Source organism: Salvelinus sp. IW2-2015, linkage group LG22 (genome assembly GCF_002910315.2).
Source record: "Salvelinus sp. IW2-2015 linkage group LG22, ASM291031v2, whole genome shotgun sequence".
NCBI classification, from domain to species: domain Eukaryota; kingdom Metazoa; phylum Chordata; class Actinopteri; order Salmoniformes; family Salmonidae; genus Salvelinus; species Salvelinus sp. IW2-2015.
In genome coordinates, this window is record NC_036862.1 from 5,601,530 (window position 1) to 5,619,434 (window position 17,905).

Genomic DNA, 17,905 nt, shown 5'->3' on the forward strand with positions numbered 1-17,905 from the left:
ATGGAAACTCAGCAGGTCACACCTGGATCCATTGCCAACCCGGTAAAATTTTGGGGCCAGGACTATGTAGCTCTCCTAGATGCATGCGTTAAATCCGGTTCGCTGTTCTCTGACACAACCTTCGCCCCGGACCAGAGCTCCATCGGTATGCCTACCGACCCAGACCCCAAAAAGGAGATCAAGTGGCTGCGACCCAAGGTAGGCTACCGTCCTATCGGTGTTTACATGATTGCCAGTCATATAGTCACGCTCAAAAACGTACTTCTATATTGCAATAGTCCAACTTCTTACTCGTGATAGTCATGCTCATTTTATGGATATCTGTAGCCTATGTTGTAATTTTTATGTTGACATTATGAATTGCGTCTCACATTTATCCAATAGGTGTCTTCATAATGACAATCTAAATACTAATGGTCAATTTGCTTTACCTTGTTCTTTGCATTTCTCCCTTTTGTTATTGGTTCATCACACCAAATGATTTAATCTGAACTATTGAAGTGATTCATAGTGAATGGTTAAGAGGCATGTTTTTTTCCCAGAAAACATTCTTCTGAAATGGTGTTAGCACCATGTTAATCATTGTGAAATAGTGTTAATACAAGTCACATTGCTCTAAAATAATTGTATTCCTTTTAAACGGGAGTATACAAATCTAAAAGCCACAACAGTTTGCTTTTTAGCTTCTTTAACTTCATAATTAATGTGTGGTTACAGCCTGAGAGGAGATCCATCATGAGTCCAGTACATCAAGACGGTGTATTCTACTATGAATCAATCAATCACTACTATAATTTGATAGTCTATCATGGGTTTAGAGATAAGTACTCACCAAAACAGCAGTGCTGGTTTGATAGTAGATCTCCATAGAGGATGGGGTGATCCCCATACAAGTTGCTGCTGCCATTCCCCATATGTTGCTCAACAGAGAGTAGAGCAACAGACAGAGAGATAATGAGGGAGGAGTTTGAGAAACAGGGGTATAATGAGACTTTACAGACAGGTGAAGGAAGGGTCTCTGTGTGTCGACTCGCAAATAACGCTTATAAAAGTTGCTCGCCCTGCTTTTCTCTTGTGTTCAGCAAACTCCCTGCCGGTATCCAGAGCGCTCTCCTCCTGCTGTGAACTGCCACTCTGTCTGTTCGTTTTTCTTCCACCGATCCAAACTATTCACATCAAATGTAACTATTTACAGTCTGTTTCCGCTCTTCTTTTAGATAAGAGGTTCGTCCCCGTTTACCTCAGCCTGTTGTGCTGAGTAGATGTCAGCGGTGAACAATGAGAGCACCCTTGCTGACGTTCCTTCGCATGTGGGCTCAGACTCTCATGATGTTCTCGAGGCATCTTCCCTGCATTCTGTTTCTCAGCTTGTTTTTTTTGATCGATGCCATCTGGGAGAAGGCACGTTCAACAGCAGAGTGGCTGAATGGCAAAGAAAGCACGGAGAGAGAGCAAAATGTCCAAGTTCCTGTAAATCTTTCTCCCCCCGCAGCATCAGTGTGCCTAACCTAACCTCTAGCCTAAACCTTCTATTTTACTGCCTCCTTTGTTGGTCTGTTATTGAGTGTGGTTCACTCCACTGTTGGTCAGCCTTTCCAGGATCTCCTTTTGAAGAGAGGGAAGAAGGAGAGAGCATCTAGACGTGGCTTGATGCCATTGAGCACAATGCTCAGGATGAGAGAGACTCGAGTGCCTCCAGTTGTTTGATGTTAACCCGGAAGTCTCTTCTTGATCTCCCTTATCAGAACAACCATGTGGTCTATGCACTGGGTTTTCATGTCCTGTACCATTTTGTGGGTCTATTCCTCTGGTGGAACTGAACCCCGAAGTCCACAGCCTCGAGCGGCAGGCGATGCTCATCTGTTAAGTCTAATTCCATGAGTTCACTCCAGGTGTGGTGTTCTTGTTTTTTATTTTATTTATTTATTTATTTATCCGTTATTTTACCAGGTAAGTTGACTGAGAACACGTTCTCATTTGCAGCAACGACCTGGGGAATAGTTACAGGGGAGAGGAGGGGGATGAATAAGCCAATTGTAAACTGGGGATTATTAGGTGACCGTGATGGTTGAGGGCCAGATTGGGAATTTAGTTGCATCATGACTTGTTCCACAGGAGAGCAGTAGAAGGTCATTAGATCAGATATGAGTTTTCCTGGATTGGCTGAATTTAGCTGGTAAAGTTTGTTGATCCTGTTCAACTCTCCCACGATTGGCCGCAGAAACTTGAGGTACACAAGGTTGCCTGGGTCAGTGGTAATGAGACTTTACAGGTAAAGTAGCTCTGCAGCATAGTTTCTCTCACTGTCTTTGGTGATCTGAAAGTGCAGTTTCAGCTCATCATACCGTGACAGTACCTGATTGACACACTCGCTGATTGCAAGCCATCTGGTGTCAGAGTTGCAATATCTTCAGAGGGCTTCACCAACATTGATGGTGGTATATACAGTGGGGCAAAAAAGTATTTAGTCAGTCACCAATTGTGCAAGTTCTCCCACTTTAAAAGATGAGAGAGGCCTGTAATTTTCATCATAGGTACACTTCAATTATGACAGACAAAATAAGAAAAAAAAATCCAGAAAATCACATTGTAGGATTTTTTATGAATTTATTTGCAAATTATGGTGGAAAATAAGTATTTTCAATGGTCAGTGAATCACCAGCTGGAATGTTGATTATTCCTCCAAATGTGCTTATGATTTGAGAGATTTTCTTGCTGTGGTATCTTATCACCACACACAGTGGCCTCTTGGTTGTGACGTCAGTACTTYCATTAATAATGAACAAGTAAGATTCATTCCCAATGTCCTTTATTAGTTATTCATGCACTGCAGGCCCTATAACTGCATTTATGAGCACTGTGCATTTTGTTCTGTGGATATTGATTCCTATCTTTGCAATGTCTTCAACAACACATCTCAGGTGATCTACAGTTGCAATGCTGGAGTGGCATGCAACATGTGCAGCCATCTGTAACTCTGATCGTTTAACTGTGTTATTTTCTCATACAAACATATACTGAACAAAAGTATAAACGCAACATGCAAAGTGTTGGTCCCATGTTTCATGAGGTGAAATAAAAGATCCCAGAAATTGTTCATACGCACAAAAAGCTTATTCTTTCACAAATTATGTGCACACATTTGTTTACATCCCTGTTAGTGAGCATTTCTCCTTTGCCAAGATAATCCATCCACCTGACAGGTGTGGCATATCAAGAAGCTGATTAAACAGTGTGATCGTTACGCAGGTGCACCTTGTGCTGGGGGGCAATAAAAGGACACTCTAAAATGTGCAGTGTTGTCACACAACACAATACCACAGATGTCTCCATTTTTTTAGGGAGCGTGCAACTAGCATGCTGACTGCAGGAACATCCACCAGAGCTGTTGCCAGGGAATTGAATGTTAATTTCTCTATCATTAGCTGTCTCCAAAGTAATTTTAGAGAATACGACCTCAGACTGCAGACCACGTGTTACCACGCCAGTCCAGGACCTACACATCCGGCTTCTTCATCATCTGAGACCAGCCACCTGGACCGCTGGTGAAACTGAGGAGTACTTCTGTCTGTAATAAAGCCCTTAAAATAGTTGAAATTGTTGCGTTTATATGTTTGTTGAGTATAGTTCCTGTGTCAAACAATGTTCTTGCATTAAAAAAATGGAGCAGCATTTCTCTTGTTTCTCCGTCTGTGCATGAGAAATAAGATCGGCGTCGTGGACTCACATTTCTGATTTGCAATGCCTACAGTAAGCTTTTCTGTCATCTCCTGGGATGCACTTAATCCATTCCGTTATACCTGTTCTCTTTCCCAGTCTTTGCAATATTTTCTCCCATATTTTKCCCAATTTACCTGGCATTCGGACAGTAGAATCGTGTCTAGCCAGTAAACTAGCGTGCTAAATCGGTTCCTCTGTCCTCACCTCTGCGCCACTGCACATCGCCCTCTCTCTCATCTGACTTCAGCTTTCTGGCCAATGTTAGCTAGCTAGCTACATAACCAGAGAGAAAGCACATTTTTCAACTCTCTCTCCCTCTCTCTCTGAAACTGTTGGATTATTCATGATCAGTTTCTCTCCCTTGCTGTGTTGGCTGTAATGATTGGTAGGACTGGGGGTGGTTAGGTTGCAAAGAATGAGACCAAGAATACTTTTGAGGGAGAAGTATGTAGCTATCTAGTGCTGTTYGTTGTCAAATTTCACATCACCTGTCATGATGTGCGTTCTCCTCTCACTGATGTGACTCAGCTGCTCAACAGTACTACACACACATACACACCCCTCCAGCCTGTCCTTCCCTTCCAATGACTATATGAAGCTCCCTCCCCGCCACCACTCACTCACTCACTCAGCAACAGCCTCACTGCCTGATAGTTAGCAGCAGGTCACAGTGAAATGAATAGATAATAAAAAAGATTAATGCGATGGCAGCCGCAGCCCTTACAAAAAAAAGATAGCCGTTTTGAAACTGCAGTAAAAGTGCAGTAACTAGTCGACTGTGGTATTTTGGACGCAGTAATTGTAGAATAACTGTAGTGTACTGCCTTTATACCGCACTCTAAACTCTAAAAAACATTATTTTGGACGCAGTATTTGCAGCATACTGAAGATATACTGCACTCTGACCGCAATCTTTTTYGTAAGGTATTTAGAATAGCCCAAAAACCCGCAACCCGTGACATTTTCACCCACGACATCGTTTTCAATTTAGCCCAATTTGCTAGAAAACCACGAACATGGCAACGCTGCTCACTGTCAGGTGTGGTCTAGTTTTGAGAAAGATAGATTGMTCTGCTGGAGCATGTTCAGAGAGAAGAGAGGGGAACTGACAGAACGGACAGAGCATGTTGAGAGAATAGAGAGAGAACTTACAGACCAGACTCTGAGTCTGAGCCAAACTGCTGGACAGGATCTCTAAAAGCAGAACAGAGATGGAATGACGAGAAGCCATGAGAAGCCATGAGACTTGTGTGAGGCAGTTTACATCAGTAACATTGCCTTGTCATCATCCAGTCAACTGTTATGTGGAAATTAGTGTTGTATTGGTTTCACATTCCCTCAGACTAAACGGCAATATGTGCTGTGGGGTAAACTGTAGTCTTGAACTCTGCCCCTTGTCTCTCTCTCTGTAGGAGATCAGTGCCAATGCTGTGTTTGTGGAGGACACGACGTGCACCACCGATATCTGCCAGGGCCAGCTGGGTAAGTGTGTGTGTGTATTTTAAACATCATAGGATGGGGTATCATTTCGGTAACATGTAGACACTTAACACTTAACGTTTATTTAATTAGGCAAGTCAATTAAGACCAAATTCTTATTTACAATGACGGCCTACACCGGCCAAAACCKGATGACTCTGGGCCAATTGTGCGCCTCCCTATGGGACTCCCAATGACGGCCGGTTGTGATACAGCCTCGATGTCAAGGGAAATATAGTATTCTTTCTAACAAAGACATCTACATATATTTCAGGATGTTGTGTATCCCTGGAAATAATCAGAATTCATGTAAACATAACAGTTTTGAAAACATAGCTTGTCCAAAAAAAAGTGGTCTCTTGGCACAACTTATTCCGGGTATGGGGTAAGTTGAGCATAGGGACAGGGTCAGTTGAGCCGCCTTGGGATAAGTGGGTGTTGGTGTCCTGTGACAGTGGGTGATGGTGCTGGTAGGTCAAAGTTTTTAATTCATAAAAAATTAAAAAAACATTTTGTCGGTCGCGTACACAGTTTAGCAGGTGTTATAGTGGGTGCGACAAAATGTGTTACTAGCTCCTAGCATTGCATTAAAATTGTCAAACAAGTACAACTAATAATAGAAAAACGTCAAAATATCCATAAATATATAGATAAAGTTATCCCCTGATACTGACCCTTTTCGCCCAGTGTTGGAGTCAACATGGGCCAGCATCTCTGTAGAACACTTTCCACACGTAGAATCCATGCCCGACTAATTCAGGCTGTTCTGAAGGCGAAAAAGGGGGTGCAACTCAATATTAGGACGGTGTTCCTAATGTTGCTACACTCAGTGTATTTTAAGACGTCAATGCCAAACTTAACACGGTTCATCATGGTATTGTTGTTGATGAGCCTAAAAAGTTTCAAGCTGACAGGCCATTATGAAGTATACTGTATTTACACAGGATTTAAATGGACACGCAAAATCTGATTTCCTGATTTATCAGTAACTCAGGCTCTGCCAGCTGGCGATCACCATAATTACCTGCAGTTGATGTGCTTATAAAGGCTTCCTGGCAGAGCAATGCCCTTGACCTGGTTGCTGCTGCTGCCTGGGGATGGAGTGTGGAAGTGACAACCTGGTAGTGTGTTGCCAAACTGTTCGCTAAAACTAACCTAAACCCCATATCATAACAATAGTTAAGATGCATATTGCCTCTTTCTTTTTCTAATAGGTAACTGTTGGCTTCTGGCTGCCCTGTCCTGCCTTACCATGCACCCCAATCTCTTTGTCAAAGTGGTACCACCTAATCAGAGCCTGACAGAATCCTATGCTGGCATCTTCCACTTCATGGTAAGACGTGGGGAGGGTTCATGAGTTTGCTGTGTACATGTGTTCTGCATACTCACTTTTTGTGAATGCAATGAGAATGTCCCTTACTATCTTATTAGAGTAGCAGGTCTTGGAAAAGAGCRAGAGAAGCAAAGGTRGGACTGAGAATAGTAGTAGAGATGGAGAGGTGGAATGAAAGAGTCCTCAAGGGAACAGAGGGAATGAGAGAACAGAGGAGTGTGTTAGTGTGTGTATGACAGAGAGTGTGTGTTATAGGAGGAGGTGGTGTAACTAGATCAGGGTTCCYCAACTGGCGKCCGTCYCGTGGACCGAATTTGGYCAGTGGGTGATTTGTATTTTTTAATAGTTGGACATATATGACTATAAAAACTCCAGCAAATCAGCTCCAACTTTTTTTCATTTTGGAAATCTGTTCCGCAGTATTCCCAAGCATAATAGAGATATACAGTGCCTTGCAAAAGTATTCATCCCCCTTGGCGTTTTTCCTATTTTGTTGCATTACAACCTGTAATTTGAATGTACTTTATTTGGATTTCATATAATGGACATACACAAAATAGTCTAAATTGGTGAAGTGAAATGAAAAAATGTACTTGTTTAAAAAAAATACCCAAAAAATTCTAAACGTAAAAGTAGTGCGTGCATATGTATTCACCCCCTTTGCTATGAAGCCCCTAAATAAGATCTGGTGTAACCAATTACCTTCAGAAGTGACATAATTAGTTAAAGTCCACCTGTGTGCAATCTAAGTGTCATATGATCTGTCACATGATCTCAGTGTATATATACACCTGTTCTGAAAGCCCTAGAGTCTGCAACACCACTAAGCAAGCGGCACCACCACTAAGCAAGGGGCACCATGAAGAATAAGGAGCTCTCCAAAGAGGTTAGGGACAAAGTTGTGGAGAAGTACAGATCAGGGTTGGGTTATAAAAAAAAATCAGAATCTTTGAACATCACACAAAACACCATTAATGTCMCGGTTTCTCTCCTCCTCTTCGTCTGAAGAGGAGGAGTAGGGATTGGACCAAGGCGCAGCGTGAGAGAAATACATCTTCTTTTATTTAGCGAAGACGAAACACGAAAAACGAACACTTTTACAAAACAAAACAACAAACAACCGTGAAGCTACAAACGTTAAACATAGACAATTACCCACATTAACCTAATGCCTATGGCTGCCTTAAATATGGCTCCCAATCAGAGACAATGAATGACAGCTGTCTCTGATTGAGAACCATTCAGGCAACCATAGACATACCTAGATACCTACACTCAACACAAACCCATACACTCTACTAAAACCCCCTAGACACTACAACCACCCAAGACAAGACAAATACACACAAACATCCCCCCTGTCACACCCTGACCTAACCAAAATATTACAGAAAACAAAGATAACTAAGGCCAGGGCGTGACAATTAAATACATTATTAAAACATGGAAAGAGTATGGCACCACAACAAACCTGCCAAAAGAGGGCCGCCCACCAAAACTCAGGGAGCAGGCAAGGMGGGCATTAATCAGAGAGGCAACAAAGAGACCAAAGATAACCCTGAAGGAGCTGCGAAGCTCCACAGCAGAGATTGGAGTATCTGCCCATAGCACCACTTTAAGCCRTACACTCCACAGAGCTGGGCTTTACRGAAGAGTGGCCAGAAAAAAAGCCATTGAATAAAGAAAATAATGATGTTTGCCAAAAGGCATGTGGGAGACTCCCCAAACATATGGAAGAAGGTACTCTGGTCAGATGAGGCTAAAATTGAGCTTTTTGGCCATCAAGGAAAASGCTATGTCTGGCGCAAACCCAACACCTCTCATCACCACAAGAACACCATTCCCACAGTGAAGCATGGTGGAGGCAGCATCATGCTGTGGGGATGTTTTTCATCGGCAGGGACTAGGAAACRGGTCAGAATTGAAGGAATGATGGATGGTGYTAAATACRGGGAAATTCTTGAGGGAAATCTGTTTCAGTCTTCCAGAGATTTGAGACCGGGACGGAGGTTCAACTTCCAGCAGGACAATGACTCTAAGCATACTGCTAAAGCAACACTTGAGTAGATTAAGGGGAAACATTGAAATGTCTTGGAATGGCCTAGTCAAAGCCCAGACCTCAATTCAATTGTGAATCTGTGGTATGACTTAAAGATTGCTGAACACCAGCGGAACCCATCAGAATCGAAGGAGCAGGAGCAGCTTTTCCTTGAAGAATGGGCAAAAATCCCAGTGGCTAGATGTGCCAAGCTTATAGAGACATACCCCAAGAGACTTGGATCTGTAATTGCTGCAAAGGGTGGCTCTACAAAGTATTTACTTTGGGGAGGGGGGGTGAATAGTTATGCACGCTCAAGTTTTCAGTTTTTTTTCTTATTTCTTGTTTGTTTCACAAATAAATATATTTTGCATCTTCAAAGTGGTAGGCATGTTGTGTAAATCAAATGAAAAATCAATTTGAATGATTTAACGGTTTAACGTGTGTAGCAAGAATTAAAAAAAAATAATTGGTCCACCACCCAAAGGAAATCCAGCCAATTTGACACAACTGTGGGAATCATTGGAGTCAACACGGCCTAGCATCTCTGTGGAACGCTTTTTACACCTTGTAGAGTCCACGCCCCGGCGAATTGAGGCTGTTCTGAGGGCAAACGGGAGTGCAGCTCAATATTAGGAAGGTGTTCCTAATGTTTCGTACGCTCAGTATATGTTACATGGTTTGTTTAATAAAAAAATATGTTATATGGATTCCAAACTCATAATCCTGTATAAATTATGTTCATTTAGCCGATGTCATCTGAGAAATAAAATGTCATCCTATAGGCAATTAAAAATCAAGAGTGATTGCTGTTGGGCTCATTCTTTTATGATCATTCAAAATGTCCAGGTTAAAAATATTGATTACTGAAACTGTTACTTGGTTTGTTTAATTAAAAAATATGTTATCTGGATTCCCGAACTTATTATCATGTAGTAATAATGTTGGTCGACCGAAAACATTAAAACCTCATCGAGATCGTGAGTTATGGCTTCGTGGTTTTCTCTGGTGAAGTATGTGTGGCATGACTTTACGCGTTGAACAGAAGGAAGGGGGGGATACATATGAGTAGACCTGGAGGGGTTATGTTGGGAGTGTAGTACAGACTTGTAGGTAGCTACTACCCTGGGACACATGTATGCACGTATGCACACACGCACACACACACAGCCCAGTGTTTTTCTCCAGCTGATCCCCTTATAGCCACGAGGACCTTTAATCTAGACCTCACAGTGTGTGTGTSTCTCTCTCTCTCYCCCCTCCCCCCCAAATAACATTTTATTGGTCACATGCACCGAATACAACAGGTGTAGACTTTCCAGTGAAATGCTTACTTACTAGCCCAAATATAAGACAAATATAAAAAAATAAAAAAATGGAAATAGTAACACAGTAACAAGGCTATATACAAGGGGTACCAGTACCAAGTCAATGTGCAGGGGGTACGAGGTACTGTAGTTTAGTTGAGGTAATACAGTATGTACATGTGGGTAGGGTTAAGTGACTAGGCAATCAGGAAATAGTAACACAGAAAATAGTAATACAATACAAATAATAACGATGTCACGCCCTGGCTATAGAGAGGCTTTTTATTCTCTATTTTGGTTAGGCCAGGGTGTGACTAGGGTGGGCAGTCTATGTTCTTTTTTCTATGTTGTTGTGTTTCTATGTGTTTGGCCTGGTGTGGTTCCCAATCAGAGGCAGCTGTCTGTCGTTGTCTCTGATTGGGAGCTATACTTAGGTAGCCTGTTCCAACCAGTGTTTGTGGGTAGTTGTTTTCTGTTTCGTATCTGTACCAGACAGAACTGTTTCGGTTATTCTTTTTGTCATTTTTGTGTTTAGTGTTCGGTTATTGAATTAAATATGAACACKYACCAYGCTGCACCTTGGTCCTCRTCTTCTTCTATTGAATGCAGTGACAAACGAGGCTATAGACAAGGAGTACCAGTACCGAGCCAATATGCAGGGGGYAGTTGAGGTAATACAGTATGTTCATGTGGGTAAGGGTAAAAGTGACTAGGATATATAATAAACAGAGTAGCAGCTGCGTATGTAAAGTGTGAGTGTGTGTGTGTGTGTGTGTGGCATCAATATGCGTGTGTGTGTGTTTTCTGTGTGTGAGTATATATCTGTGTGTGTGTGTGTATGTCAGTGTAGTATGTATGAGTGTGTGGGTAGAGTATAGTGAGTGTGCATARAGCCAGTRCAAGGGAGTTATTGCAAAACAATTAATAATAAATCAATGTAAATTGTCCGGGTAGACATTTTATTATCTGTTCACCGCTTTCCATGCGGTAGCAGAGAGAACAGTCTATGACTGGGTGGCTGGAGTCTTTTTAGGGATTTCCTCTGACACCGCCTGGTATAGAGGTCCTGGATGGCAGGGAGTTTGGCTCAAGTGCCTTGCGGTCAGATGCTGAGCAGTTGCCATACCAAGCAGTGATGGAGCTAGACAAGATGCTCTCGGATTAGATGCGTCCGGATTAGATGCTCTCTAATCCGGACTCTTATAAGAAATCCTGCTATGCCCTCAGACGAACCATCAAACAGGCAAAGCGTCAATACAGGACTAAGATTGAATCCTACTACACCGGCTCTGATGCTCGTCGGATGTGGCAGGGCTCGCAAACTATYACGGACTACAAAGGGAAACCCAGCCGCAAGCTGCCCAGTGACGCGASCCTACCAAACGAGCTAAATGCCTTTTATGCTCGCTTTCAGGCAAGCAACACTGAAGCATGTATGAAAGCRCCAGCTGTTCCGGATGACTGTGTGATCACGCTCTCCKTAGTCGATGTGCACAAGAACTTTAAACAGGTCAATATTCACAAGGCCRCRGGGCCAGACGGATTACSAGGACGTGTACTCAAAGCATGCACGGACCAACTGGCAAGTGTCTTMMCTGACATTTTCAACCTCTCCCTGACCGAGTCTGTAATACCTACATGTGTCAAGCAGACCACCATAGTCCCATTGCCCAAGAAAGTGAAGGAAACCTGCCTAAATSACTAACGCCCCGTAGCACTCACGTCGGTAGCCATGAAGTGCTTTGAAATGAACAGCATTTGAACRGCATTGAACAGCATTCTAATGTAGGTGTTCCTTTTGTCCAGGTGGGAAAGGGCAGTGTGTAGTGCTATAGAGATTGAGCCATGACCAGCCTTTCAAAGCATTTTATGGCTACAGATGTGAGCGCTACGGGGCGGTAGTTATTTAGACATGTTACCTGGGCGTACTTAGGCACAGGGACTATGTTGATTTGCTTGAAACATGTAGGTATTACAGACTGGGTCAGAGAGAGGTTGAAAATGYCAGTGAAGAGACTTGCCAGCTGTCTGAGTATGCGTCCTGGTAAAGTGTCTAAAGTGTCCCRCTCCTTGAAAGCGGCAGCTCTAGCCTTTAGCTCAGTGCGGATATTGCCTGTATTCCATGGCTTCTGTTTGGGATATTTACGTATGGTCACTGTGGGGACAACGTCATTGATACACTTACTAATGAGGCCGGTGACTGATGTGGTAAACCCCCCAATGCCATCGGATAAATCCCAGAACATATTCCAGTCTGTGCTAGCAAAACAGTCCTGTAGCTTAGCATCCGCTTCATCGGACCACTTCTGCATTGAGCGCATCACTGCCACTTCCTGTTTGAGTTTTTCTTGTAACCTGGAATCAGCAGGATAGAGTTATGGTCCGATTTGCCAAATGGAGGTTGGGGGAGAGCTTTGTATGCGTCTCTGTGTGTGGAGTAAAGGTGATCTACAGTTTTTTCCCTCTAGAAGCACAGGTGGATATGCTGGTAGAAATAAGGTCAAATTTATTTAAGTTTTCCTGCATTAAAATTACCGGCCACGAGGAGCGCCGCCTCTGGATGAGCATTTTCTTGTTTGCTTATGGCYCTATACAGCTCATTGAGTCTTAATCCCAGCATTGGATTGTGGTGGTAAATAGACAGCTACGAAAAATACTGATGGAAACTCTCTTGGTAAATAGTATGGTCTACAGCTTATCATGAGGTATTTTAACTCTGGCGAGCAGAACCTCAAGACTTCCTTAATATTAGAGATTGTACACCAGTTGTTGTTAATAAAGAGTCACACCGGCCTCCCGAGTGGCACAGCGGCCTAAGGCGCTGCATCGCAGTGCTTGAGGCCTCACTACAGACCCGGGTTCGATACCAAGCTGTGACACAACCGGCCGTGATGGGGAGTCCCATAGGGCGACACACAATTGGCCCAGCGTCGTCCAGGTTAGGGGAGGGTTAGGCCGTGGGGGCTTTACTTGGCTCATTGTGCTCTAGCGACTCCTTGTGGCGGGCCGAGCGCTTGCAGGCTGACTTCGGTCGTCAGTTGAATGGTGTTTCCTCCAACACATTTGGTGTGGCTGGCTTTCGGGTTAAGCGAGCAGGTGTTAAGAAGTGTGGTTTGGCGGGTCATGTTTCGTAGGACATATGACTTTACCTTTGCCTCTCCCGAGCCAATTGGAGAGTTGCAGCGATGAGACAAGACAGTAATCACGAAAAAAGGGAGTACTTCTTTTTTTAAATCCTGTAAAAGAAAGAGACACCCCACCCCCCCGATCTTACCGGACTCTGCTGTTCTGTCGAAACGTAGAAAAAACAGCTAGATGTGTCCTTCTTCAGCCATGACTCTGAGACCCACAGTATATTAAAGTTCTTAATGTCCCATTTAACAGAAAACATTTTGAAATACATCAAATTTAAATGTCTCTCTCCTTCCCCTCTTTCTCCTCCTCTCTCCCCTTTAACTTCCTCCCTCCCTCGCTCTCTCCCTACATCCTCCTCCTTATGTCTCATCCTTCCTCCCTCCCTCCCTCCCTGTCCACCCTCTTTATTCCTGCCTCCCTCTCCCTCCCTTCCTACCTCCCTCTCCATCCATAACCCCTCCCCCCCACCCCGGTGTAGTTCTGGCAGTATGGTGAGTGGGTGGAGGTGGTAGTAGATGACAGGCTACCTGTACGCGAGGGCCGTCTGCTCTTCAGCTACTCCTGTACCCGCAACGAGTACTGGAGCGCCCTGGTGGAGAAAGCCTATGCCAAGTCAGTCACCAGCATATGCGTCTGTCTGTGTGTGTGTGTGTTTATGTATGTGTGCGTGCATGCGTCCTTGCAATGTCTTACATCATTTTAGTGTTTGTGTGTCTGACTGTGTGTGAAAATATCACCTCCCTTTAGCTCCCTCATTCCTCAATCCTTCTACCACACCACAGGCTGATCGGGTCGTATGGCAGTCTGAAGGGGGGTAATATCTCTGAGGCGATGGAGGACTTCACAGGCGGCATAGCCTACTCCCTCCCTGTCTCCTCACGCACCCCAAGGGTCATGTGGAGAGCCCTCTCTGCTGCCCTGTCCCGTGGCAGCCTGCTCAGCTGCTTCATACAGGTACACAGACACACACATACACACCTGAACGCATGCACACACTCACAGACAAATCACACACACACCCATGGCACATGAATGACTTATAGACTTTATGATGAATGCTGTACCAACATAGCTACATACCTTCCTCACACCTCTCCTTCGTCAATAGCTACTGTGATGGCAAGTGTGATTCTCACTGTGTATGCAGCACCTGTGGTGAGTTGCTCTCTATGTGCTGTGTATCTCCACAGGCTAGTAACTATCGTGAGATAGGCACAGTGACTGCAGAGGGACTGGTGAAGGGCCATGCCTACGCCATCACAGACACTGACACGGTATGTGTCATACTGTGCTTCACCAAGTTAAAGTCATCAGAAAAGAATCCACTTTCTCATTTTGGAGAGAACATCTTTGCACTTTGCTCACATAATCGTTTCCGTTTCCAGTAGCACTACATTTTAAGGGGTCATTATTACAGTTGAATTACATGTGTAATTACACTGTAACAAGTATTGTAGTTAATTGTAATTACTGGTGGTAATTGCAGTCTGTAATTACAGAGGTGTAACAACAAATGCTTCTTACCATGCTTGTTACAAATGGGCAAGTTTCCACTAAATTCACTAATGATTCTTCTCAGCTGCATCCAATTCAGTAACAACTGTCACAAGGTTGTAATCTCTTGTGGACAGATGCACTGGATGTCCTTCTGCCTCTTTACAGTTTCTACTCATTTAAATCTCCTCATGTTCCTGTGGTTTTGACTGGGCTACTGGTTCTATCCTGTGTTGGAGCCCGTTCTGCCACGCACATTGTGTTAAGGCGGCGCAGCCTGCCCCGAGACATCCTCCTGCGGGCTTGGGAAAAGCCTCGGATCTCTCCGCCGATCCCGCAGAGTACCAGAACCTCCGGGAGGTATTCAACAAGGCTCGCGCCACATCCCTTCCGCCGCATCGTCCCGACAATTGCGCCATTGATCTCCTCCGGGACACCACACCGCCTCGGGGGTGGCTTTATTCTCTGTCTGGCCCAGAGACCAAGGCCATGGAGGAGTACACTGAGGACTCTCTGGCTGCAGGAAGCATTCATCCTTCTGAATCCACTGCCGACGCAGGGTTCTTCTTTGTGGAAAAAACAGACAAAACCCTGCGTCCGTGTATCGACTACCGGGGCCTCAATGACATCACAGTAAAAATAATGATCGTTTCACCAGTGCCCCCATCCTAATCCATCAGGACCCGTCCCGTCAGTTCGTGGTGGAGGTCGATGCTTTGGACGTTGGAGTGGAGGCCGTTCTATCCCAACGTTCTGCCCAGGACCAAAAGTTGTATCCCTGCGCTTTCCTGTCCCATCGCCTTAATTACGCTGAGAGGAACTATGACGTTGGTAGTTGGGAACTTCTTGCGGTCAAGGTGGCCCTTGAGGAGTGGGGGCACTGGCTTGAAGGGGCGGAACACCCATTCTTAGTGTGGACCGACCATAAGAATCTAGAATATCTTCATACCGCCAAACGCCTCAACTCAAGGCAGGCTCGTTGTGCTCTGTTATTTACTCGGTTCAATTTTACCAAAGTTTTCCAAAGCCGCACATTTCATTCCCCTTCCCAAGTTGCCCTCAGCCAAGGAGACGGCCCAGCACGTCTTCCGTTACCATGGACCTCCGGTCGACATGGTCTACGATCATGGTCCTCAGTTCTCGTCCAGGTTCTGGAAGTCATTCTGCACCCTGWTTGGGTCATTGGACAGCCTGTCCTCCGGTTTCATCCCTAATCTAATGGCCAGTCGGAGCGAGTCAATCAGGACCTGGAGACGACTCTTCGTTGCCTCGTCTCCGCCAACCCCACCACCTGGAGCCAGCAACTTGTGTGGGTGGAGTACACCCGCAACACCCTTCCCTGCTCGGCCACTGGTCTCTCTCCCTTCGAGTGTTCCTTGGGTTACCAGTCTCCGCTCTTCCCTGAGCAAGAAGACGTCAGCTTACCCTCGGCCCAGATGTTCGTACCCGGAAGTGAGCCCGGCCCGCTCTTCTTAAGACCACCTCCAGGTATCCGCACCACCGGACCCCCGCTATCGTCTCCGGCAGAGGGTATAGCTCTCCACTCGGGATCTGCCCCTCAGGGTGGAGTCCCGTAAACATTCCCCCCACTTTATCGGCGCTTTCCCCATCTCTAAAATCCTTAGCCCCACTGCTGTTCATCTTCTGTTGCCCAGCACTCTCCGTTTACATCCCACTTTTCATGTGTCTAACATTAAAACCTCTGTCTCACAGCCCTTTGTCTCCTGTTTTACAAAARCAGATCAAATATAGGTGAACCTCATTGACTACCATACGGGTGTCATCCAAGATCATAATAAAAATATTACTTATAATGTTTATGTTGCCATTATGACAAGATTAACCTCCTTGCYATCCAAGTTGGAGAATAAACCCACTAGTACACCACAGAGTGTAATGTAATTACTAGGTGTTAYACTAAATCCTGTGTATCTTGAGGATAACKTACTTGTAATGAATGTGTACTTGTGAAGTACACTACCTATCCTAACAGCCTGGCTTTCATTTGAAAACTTCTGGAAGCGACATCCAAGTGAGARGATAAACACAGAGTGCATGTAATATCTGCCTCAGTACAATGTAATTACTAGCTGTTACACAGGATTTAGATAGTTCAAATTAAATGTATCTTGAGGGGTACTTACTTGTAATTATTGTGTGCCTACATAGTACGTTACCTACATAAAAAGTTACCTATGAGCAATTGCCATATACTTACTTAGCACTCATTACCAAGTGAAAACAAACAAAAGATGAGCTTCTACTTTAGTGAACTTTATTGCAACGTGTAAAAATACCTTACATTTCTTACAAAATAATAAGGATTTCTATTGTTGTATTAATAATTTCATTAATTAAAATAAACAAAGGTATAGACCTACTCAATAACATAAAATAACTATTTTAATAGTGATGACTCAAATGTGTATGGTGAGTAGCCGAGTTAGCTCGCTAGCTATTTCAGAGAAAAAACAATGGTATTTTTCTTGTCTTTTTAACATTACAAGTAACAATGGAAATCGACAACATCTKTCTTCATCTGTTTGTTTCTTGTAAGCATTTTCTGATCCTGGAGTACGAGACCTTGTGGGCCAAACCCGCCGGCCAAACCCTCCCCTAACCCAGACGACGCTGGGCCAATTGTGCGCTGCCCCATGGGTCTCCCGGTCTAGGCCGGCTGCGACAGAGCCTGGACTCAAACCCAGAATCTCTAGTGGCACAGCTAGCACTGCGATGCAGTTCCTTAGACCACTGAGCCACTCGGGAGGCCCTCTGGGAAATTCATTTCAGCCAAGATTGGATTGGAATTTTAGTGCGTCTGTGTTTACATCATCGTGTGTGTGAGACGAGTAGGCCTTTGCTCAAGGAGAGCGAGACAGTCAGACATTGCAGGCCTACCACTGTTGTGTCATCGGCAAACTTGATGATGCTGTTGGAGTCGTGTTTGGCCATGCAGTAATGAGTGAACCGGGAGTACAGGAGGGAACTGAGCACGCTCCCCTGAGGGGCACCCGTGTTGAGGATCAGCGTGGAGGATGTGTTGTTCCCTACCCTTACCACCTGGGGGCGGGCCGTCAAGAAGTCCAGGATCCAGTTGCAGAGGGAGGTGTTTAGTCCCAGGGTCCTTACCTTAGTGATGAGCTTTGAGGGCACTATGGTGTTGACCGCTGAGCTGTAGTCAATGAATAGCATTCTCACGTAGGTGTTCCTTTTGTCCAGATGGGAAAGGGCAGTGTTGAGTGCAATAGAGATTGCATCATCTGTGGATCTGTTGAGGCGGAATGCAAATTGGAGTGAAGGTAAATCTTAACGCTACAGCATACAATKACATTCCAGACTATTCTGTGCTTCCAACTTTGTGGCAACAGTTTGGGGAAGGCCCTTTCCAGTTTCAGCATG

The 17,905-nt window shown here is 44.6% G+C and overlaps 1 protein-coding gene across 1 annotated transcript in view; it reads left to right on the forward strand.

The window, feature by feature from the left end:
- Nucleotides 1-17,905, forward strand: part of LOC111949706 (calpain-9-like) — a 31,271-nt gene continuing 13,366 nt past the window's right edge. The window contains exons 1-6 of the mRNA XM_023967053.2: nt 1-198; nt 5,133-5,202; nt 6,414-6,532; nt 13,491-13,624; nt 13,795-13,966; nt 14,203-14,286. Coding sequence (XP_023822821.1) covers nt 1-198; nt 5,133-5,202; nt 6,414-6,532; nt 13,491-13,624; nt 13,795-13,966; nt 14,203-14,286 — 777 coding nt within the window. The remainder of the gene's footprint in view (nt 199-5,132; nt 5,203-6,413; nt 6,533-13,490; nt 13,625-13,794; nt 13,967-14,202; nt 14,287-17,905) is intronic.